At 39.2% G+C, this 8,684-nt stretch overlaps 1 protein-coding gene across 2 annotated transcripts; it reads left to right on the top strand.

Moving 5' to 3' along the window:
* Nucleotides 1-3,283: 3,283 nt before the first annotated feature.
* LOC119427481 (ubiquitin-conjugating enzyme E2 D2) lies at nt 3,284-7,886 on the top strand. Of its 2 annotated transcripts, XM_037695106.1 has the most exons (8): nt 3,284-3,680; nt 4,627-4,690; nt 4,946-4,977; nt 5,154-5,231; nt 5,560-5,665; nt 5,841-5,934; nt 6,112-6,164; nt 6,919-7,886. In XM_037695106.1, the coding sequence occupies exons 1-7, from the start codon at nt 3,657-3,659 to the stop codon at nt 6,158-6,160; spliced, it is 447 nt and encodes a 148-aa protein (XP_037551034.1). In that variant the 5' UTR covers nt 3,284-3,656; the 3' UTR covers nt 6,161-6,164; nt 6,919-7,886. The 2 variants fall into 2 exon arrangements, with proteins under 2 accessions (XP_037551034.1, XP_037551035.1); XM_037695107.1 differs by lacking the exon at nt 6,112-6,164.
* The last annotated feature ends 798 nt before the right edge of the window (nt 7,887-8,684 follow it).

Raw genomic sequence — 8,684 nt, 5'->3', positions numbered from 1 at the left:
GTGTGTGTGTGTGTGTGTGTGTGTGTGTGTGTGTGTGTGTGTGTGTGAGAATGACAATATTATATATTTTTAAATATTTTACCAGGCATTGTAATGAATCTGCTTCACATCAACAAAACTATGTCTGAATATTAAACCTAACTGTGTAAAATCAAGATTAGAATGAATCATAAAGAAACCATTTAGAATTTATATTTAGAGTCATGGGCAGCACGGTGGCGCAACTGGTAGAGCTGCTGCCTCTCAGCGAACTGGTCCCTGGTTCAAACCCCAGTCCAGGGGCCTTCTGGGTGGAGTTTGCATGTTCTCTCCGTGCATGCGTGGGTTTTCTCCGGGTACTCCGGTTTCCTTCCACAGACCAAAAACATGCATGTTAGGCTGATTGGTAACTCTAAATTGTCCCTAGGTGTGAGTGAGAGAGTGAATGGTTGTTTGTCTCGTTTGTCTCTATATGTCCCTGTGATGGACTGGAGACCTGTCCAGGGTGTACCCCGCCCCTCACACAGTGATTGCTGGACATGGGCACCAGCGACCCCCGTGACCCAAAATGGAATAAACGGGTAAAGATAATGGATGGATGGATGGATTTAGAGTCATATTGTTCACAATTCAAATGTTTTGTTTTGCAGTGTTTTCAGTGTTAAAGCCTGTCTTGAGCTTCTGCGTTTGTTTCCTGTGGCATATTAAACACAGCAGATTGTGTTGTGATGCAGATTTAATCTAAATGTTGCTACTGGAGCCTTAAGAGTATCAAAACTGGATAATTGTAGCTGCTTTCTAGTTTTAGTGTGATGTTTTGGCCTTTTTTTTCCATTTTGTAAAAATAATCTAAAGTTTAAAAATGACACATTCAAATCCAGAAGCTTTAATTTATTGTTTACAATTGCAAAATGTTTCCTGTGTATATTAGAGCTGTTGAATATTTTTCTGACTTCATTTGTTCAGTAAGCTGAGTTTTCAGGATTTAAATATGTTTCTAGTTTTAAAAAAAAAACAGGCATGTGAAAATTATAAATAAGTCCAGGCAAAAATAAGAAATATAAGATTCTGAATGTGAGTAGGAAGTGCAAAAAAGAAGTCATGTCAAAGACTTAAAAAAGAAATTAATTATTTTGTCTTTTTGTTTTTTGGATTCAGTGAATCCAACATTTGGTTTAAAATAAAAAATACAAAAAAATGTGAAATTGTTTACGTTTAAAAGGCATATTTATTTTAAAGTTATGAAGTTGGTGAATAAATGTTGCTTTATAAAGACTTGGCAGTTCTTGGAGAATGCATATCGCCCATCGCCTTTAATGCCCCTTTCAAGCTAAGAGCTGCCATTTTGGTCAGATATCGTGCTCAGACTCATGGGACGTTGTGAGAAGTCGGAGTATATGCATGGTCAAAGTGGTTCAAAATATCCTGATGCATGCTCAATTATCCAGGTAGAAAAATCTAAAAACAGTTAAATCTGGTCCTCTGGACATTCAAAAAAAAAAAAAATTGTGGAAACGTTTCGTCTTTCATCTGAAAGACTTCCTCAGTCTGTACTCATCCCTTTAGTTGGCAGCTCAGAACACCACATACAGAACACCATGGACTTTGTGGATAAGGTGAGGGATGTCATCATGGAGACTGATGAAACAATGGTCTCTTTTGATGTCACATCACTCTTTACGTGCATTCCTGTTGATGATGCAGTAGAGGTGGTCAGTTTAAAATTAAAATCAGACACCACTCTGAGCAGCAGGACCACACTTTCCACAGAACAACTGTGTCAACTCTTGAAACTGTGCCTGCAGTCAACCTACTTCACATATGGGGAGCAATATTATAGGCAGAAACATGGGTGTGCTATGGGGTCTCCAGTTTCTCCTATTGTTGCCAACCTGTACATGGAGGAGGTAGAAAAGAGAGCCTTGACGTCCTTTTCAGGGACACCACCAAGTCATTGGTTCAGGTATGATGACGACACCTGGGTTAAAATCAAATCTCAGGAAGTTCAACATTTTACTGACCACATCAACTCTGTGGATAAATACATCAAGTTCACACGAGAAGATGTAAAAAATGACTGTGAGGTCTCAGTCTCTGATAGAGGACATTTGCAAACTGAGGTGTACCGCAAACCCACCCACACAGACCAGTATTTGCAGTTTGACTCCCATCACCCTTTGGAGCACAAGTTAGGAGTCATCAGGACTCTGTACCACAGAGCAGACAGCGTCCCCACTAACTCAGGAGCCAGGCAGAAGGAGAAATCCTACACAAAACAGGCTCTAGAGCAATGTGGATATCCTAACTGGGCCTTCCTGAAAGAAGAAACCCAAACAGGACTCCAGTCAGCCATCAGGTGAAAAGGAGGAACCCAGACCCAGACCAGTGGTCATTCCGTATGTTGAGGGAGTATCAGAGAAACTGAGACGTTTATTTTCTAAACATAACGTCCCAGTGGCTTTTAAACCCCAAAATACATTACGGCAAAGACTGGTTCATCCCAAAGATCCAGTCCCCCGGCACAAACAGAGTAATGTTGTGTATGCTGTTCAGTGTCAGGAGGGCTGTGATCAGTCTTACATCGGGGAAACTAAACAGCCACTGGCCAAAAGGATGGCCCAGCACAGAAGATCAACATCATCAGGCCAGGACTCTGCGGTCTACACTCATCTCCAGGCCAGCGGTCACTCTTTCAGGGATGAAGATGTTCACATCCTGGATAGAGATCTCCATCTACTCGATAAGATGTACTCACATGAAAATAGGCTGTGTTCTGTTCAGGTGGCATGTTGGGAATTGCTCTCAGCTACCACCACACCAAACTTTAGTTAGATATGTCTAATAACGCATTTGTGTTATTAAAAACCTTTGCAGCTCACCAGCATTAAAATGAGCTCTGTTTAACTGTATAATCAACTTTTGTAAACAGCTTAATTCAGCTCAGACTGGCTAAAATGACATATTTATATTGAAACTAAACCCATTTAATTAAGAATCCCACAAATAATTTCTTAAATGTTGAGCTGTCATTTAAATAAAAGACAAGTTATTCACTGTAACACAGTTCAGAGACCCACGGTGCTTTCGCTGAAAACACCATTACAATTACAAACACGCAGCTCAAGTTAGAAAGTCCACGAAAATATGAGTACACTCTGTCCACTTGTTGAGAGAAATGAAAGGGCGTCAAGTTAAGGCTTGCCTGACATACTTTTTTTGCAGGCTGCAGCCAATCCGCCATCACATCCGCCGCGTCACTCAGACGCTAGCACCGCCTTCACGTGACGTCATAATCCTTCACACATATGTAGGCAGTCGCTAGTTACCCAACGCCATCGATCGAAACTAAAAGGAGGCGAGCGCTCTTGATCAAGAAACTCGACTTGATATACGCACTTTATTCAGCTTCAGCAGTGAACGGGAAGAACTTTATATAGAGAGTTGAAACTGCGCAGAATTAGTCGTCGAAAGAGTGCGTTACGTTTGGTTTGTTAGCCGCTCTACGCACGTAGGTTTAGCCCGCTAGCTAGCAGGCTAACAGCGCTAGCGAGAGAAAGAAAGGCCGTCGCGTTGACCCGGCCTCGATTATTTATTAAAGGAAATCACCCTGGCATATCACTGCTACCCCCTGTAGTGGTTGGATCGGAAAACGTTAAAGACGAGAACATCTTGAGAGGATGGCTCTGAAAAGAATTCACAAGGTAAGATAACATCGTAAAAATGTAAGCTAACAGTTAGCTTACCGGGCTAGCCTTCCACAATGCAACCAGCACATCCTGTAAAACCAGGCGGTGAAGCGTGTTCGACGAAGCGTCAGCTTCACGGGTTGTTCCTCTATGAGAGAAACCATTTGGAGTGTAGTGTTTGTAAAGTGACTACAATTTTTACTTTTACCGAATAATGATTGACCACAGGCCGATGTTAACTTGTCAAACACGGATATAACTTGTTAGCTTTTGACGTTCGCAGTTTTTGGCTCAGCGAGTTAAGCGAGAAGAAAAGTCTTCCGACTCTTCCTGTTTTCACAGTCATGTAATGTTTTCTGACTCTTCAGTAACGAACCGAAAGAAAAGCGGAGTCTGTGAAAAGATTTCCTTTAAACTATTTTCTAGTTACCAGAACTCATGACTCATATCGTTCTGGATCTGGCTTCGTTAAGTATGTGATGCACTTCGCTGGAATGTAACATGTTTTTTTTGTGTTTGTGTGTGTAGGTAAATTCACATTTTCGATTTTGTTAAACTTGACAATTTAATAAGGAGTATTATCAACAAAACGTATGTTTGTCACAGGGTCTTCCTTTCTTCACCTTGTTGACTAGAATCTTCCTTCAAGGAAATCTCTCAAGCAGCCTGTGAAATGGTGTCTGAAGGCCAGGGTGGAGCAATGCCTCCACCCCTCAGAAATAGACGTGCACCTATAAATAACTGGCAATAGTAAACTAAATATGCATGGCTCTAGTTTTGGTGTTTAATGAAGCAATAATAGTGACACCTGACCCAGAACTAGTGCAGAGTTAACTTGATGAAAAGTAGCCTATGCTGTGCTCTTTACACTGACCTTTTGTGGGGCCTTTTGTCAATTGTGTCCTTTTTTATGTGTCGTATCAAAATTACATATAGCTAATTTATAAACTTTTTGTTACAGGAACTGAATGACCTGGCTCGTGACCCTCCAGCCCAGTGCTCAGCTGGGCCAGTGGGTGATGACAGTAAGTGTCTTTCTTTATACAGACTGTTTAAGAAACATTTGAAATGTCTTATGACACAACAGAATTTGCAACTCAAAATATACACATTTGTATAGTTTAAAACCTGCCCTTTTACTGCGAGCATAGCCACCTCTAGAACCAGGTGAAACCCAAATGGGTGCTGCCAGGAAGCTGCGAGGAGCAGTTCAATTCCTGTCGGATCACATACTTTTGACCTTTTCACCATTTACTAACATTTACTTTCTGTTCTCTTAGTGTTTCACTGGCAAGCCACGATCATGGGACCTGTAAGTATTTTATGAGACCAATCATTAAACCATAAAGTTGAAGGATGTTGAATCTTGATACATGCTGTTCAATAAATATATTTGAGATAAAGGTCCAAATGTGACTTTAAAGTGGAGGCTGTGGTCAAAAGATGTAGGTGCTTTCTTTCTGAAATGAATTTGTGCTCTTGTTTCAGAGTGACAGTCCATATCAGGGGGGAGTTTTCTTCTTGACAATTCATTTTCCAACAGACTACCCTTTCAAACCACCCAAGGTGGGTTGGTGTTTTAATGTATCCTATTTTCCTGTTTGTGTGAATATCAGCACTTTTTTTTTTTAAATTATTTTCTTCCAACTAAGTATCTTGGCATGTAAAGGGAAATGTGAAGGAATGTTTGTATTTAAAAATGAAATGGGCAAATAAGCTTGGAGCTCGTTCGTACAGGAAAGGAAAAAACCAACACGCCTGCCATTCCTGAACCTGACAGATCACACACTGTTTTACACAAAGGAATTTAAATATGTAACACTGACAGGTTGTATGACTGCATTATTTAACATCTTTTTTCCAAATAATTAAGAACAATCCCTCTCTCTGCCAGGTTGCATTTACAACAAGAATTTACCACCCAAATATTAACAGTAACGGCAGTATCTGTCTGGATATTCTCAGATCGCAGTGGTCTCCTGCACTTACTATTTCTAAAGGTATGACAAGTTGCACAAAGAAGACACTTGTGTAAAGACCTTTTATGTAAAGGATAAAAGTATTTTTGGTAGTTTGTGGAAGTTCAAAATGCATGATCAATTTAAATAATATGTCAAAACTTTGACTCGATGTCTTCAGGGTCACTGTTCATATTCTTATTTCTTTTCCTTTCAGTTCTTCTCTCAATTTGCTCACTCTTATGTGACCCAAATCCTGACGACCCACTAGTGCCAGAGATTGCACGAATCTACAAAACAGATAGTCAGAAGTAAGTACATGAGATAAAATTGGCTAAACGGGTGTATCTGGTTTCACTTTTGAAAACAGCCATAAAGATCATATTTCTGGAGTGTGAAAACGATTATCTTTGTATTTAAAGACCTTATTAGAGCAAATAACTTTAAATCAACAAGGCACTATTAATCTGGTTTCATTTTGCTGTTAGGTACAATAGACTAGCTCAGGAGTGGACAACAAAGTATGCCATGCTTTAGGCGGGTAAGGCCATGAGCCAGCGCTGCATGTTGGCCCTGAGGCTGCGTGTGTGTGAGGCTCTGGTGTCCGTGGCCTCACCGCAGCTTTGTGTCAGATCTGTTCTGTCAGCACATGGACAGTAACATTACTGAGACTCGGGCTCTTAACACGCTTCCTGACTTTGTGCATTATTCTGTTTTTGCTTTTTGGTCTTTGAGTTATGAGTGTTAAATTAGAGTTGAATGTTTCAACGTCAGATCAAATTGTTTTTTAAGGTTTTTGTGTAATTTTTAGTTTTTGTACACATCTAGGACTGTTATAGTCTTCTATTAAAGAAATGCTATAAACGTGCCAAAATGTTGCTATAAAATATTTACAATCCAACACTTGTGACCTGAATTATTGTGTAATCTCATTTCAGATGTTTTTTATTTTTATTTTTTTTATGGTGTCATGTTTTTGTTTTCTCACTGTAATTTGTAATTTGTGCAGCACTTTGGCCAACAAATTTGATTTGGACTTTGGCGCATCTCACTGTGCATCTTAAACTCAAAGTTGTTAATAATTTTGCATGTAAGCAAGGCCACTAACTGAAATGAAAACATTTCTCAGTGAATTGCTTGACTTTTGGGGGGAGGGGGCATGTATGAAGAAAGTATCTGGCTTTAAAACCAGAAACATGGGCTGTTTGAAAAGATGTTTGCTTTTTGTATGTGGGTGGGATTCGTGCTTGACCTCTGACACGTTGAAACTGACTTTGCTCCTTTTTTTATTGCAGATACATCAAAATGGCAAAAGAATGGACACAAAAATACGCAATGTGATGGCACAGGTTGGAAAGCAAGTGGAAAATGTTGCTGGTTCAAACTTAAAATTATGGGATTTTGTTTTCTTTCTTTTTTTAAAAAACATTTTTGTTAATGCATCTTATTTGCCCCCCTCTTTTTTTATATTCCTCCTGTGTGCTCATAAGACGATAATGAGGTTTTTTTGTTGTTGTTCCTTCTAGGTTATATACCAGTTTCTGTAAAATTGCAATTCCCTTTTGAGTTTAAGGTTCAACACAGCGTGAGCGTGCTTCAAGTTCCTCAACCACAAATTGATCCAAATATTTTACACATGTTTAGGACTCTGCAGCTGGTCTCCTGAGACTTTGTCTAATCAAACCCATGATGATCCAGTTTCTTACTTTTAACTGGGTCTCCAAGAGCACTTGAAGCAAAGCATGCATTTTAACTATTTGGTTTCAAATTGGCATAGTCCTGCTGCATTTGATATAAAACTGGAATTTGTGAGTGAAAAGAGTGAAAGAAAATTAACTGTTCTCTGCCTCAAGTGGTGTGGCATGAGTCTGTTCTGATCGATGGTGTACGAGCTGATATTTAATGAGAAACGTCTTATTCCACTTTCCAAGTGTGTACAGAGAAGCTCAGTGGTATATATCATTAAGGAAACAAAAATATAAGAACTTCAATGTTGTATTTTATGCATGTTAATAAAGGTAGGCTATTCTATGATGTTTCTGCAAATAAAATGAAGGTTGAATCATTGGAGGAAAGAAATTGGTTTCCCATAAAAGTTTTTTACTTTAATTTTTTTCTTTAGAAGCCAGTAGATAAGCAGCTTTCTGCCCACTTGAACACGGTCTTCTTGTAGCCCTGAAATATTGATACAAAGCTAATGGTTGACGATCAACTTGTGGCTTTCTTTTTAGTTTTCCCTCCAATAAAGTTACTACAACCATAAGTAACCTTCGGCTCTGTTTTTGTTTTAAAGTGCTTGAACTTCCTGTTTCACTGAGTTTAAAACAATATGTCAAATTTCTTAAACATTTAAGATGTTTCTTCCACTTGTTTATGTAGGATGTCACTGGCACTTTGAAAGAATCATTTATGGTTCCTAAGAAAGTCTTTTAATGTTTGCCTCAATTTAGATAAAAAAATTGTAAACGTTTACTAAATTTCTAACATCCAGACATGGTTAAAATGATTTGGTACATTTTTATGTTTCAATTTTTACAAATGCAAAAAGTTTGTTTTAAATTTATAACTGCAAGAAATTTAAGGCTTGTATTGTAATTACACACCAGAGGTCGTCTCAGGGCACTGAACACAAACATTCACATTAAGTTGGTTATCATCTGAGGAGCCAGCAGGCGTGTCGACTTCATTCTGTTACAGGCTCATCTTGAGCAAGCTCGAAGGCGACGGTGGAAAGGAAAAACTCCCTCATGAGGAAGAAACTTCCAGAAGAACCAGCTCAGGACAAGAGGCCATCTGCTTTGATCGCTGGGTTTGAAAGGATGGCAAGAAGAAATGGACAGTGGCAGGTCCAGGATGGAGGCGATCAGGATTTTCTCTAGGTGGAAAGAAAAAGCGTCAATATAGAAACGATTCCAAATGCAGACTTTTCATTTTGTAACTAAAGTATTCATTTGATGAAATTAGGTCAATTCATAACCTATAGCAGCATAACTAAGGGCTAGATGGTTCCACAAGAGAAGAGCCTGATGACTGAAAGATCTTCCTCCCATTCTGCTTTTGG

This window comes from Nematolebias whitei, chromosome 21 (genome assembly GCF_014905685.2).
Source record: "Nematolebias whitei isolate Nwh7 chromosome 21, NemWhi1, whole genome shotgun sequence".
In the NCBI taxonomy this organism is placed as follows: domain Eukaryota; kingdom Metazoa; phylum Chordata; class Actinopteri; order Cyprinodontiformes; family Rivulidae; genus Nematolebias; species Nematolebias whitei.
Note: the sequence above shows the minus strand (reverse complement) of the source record. Positions and strands in the feature narration are given on the sequence as shown.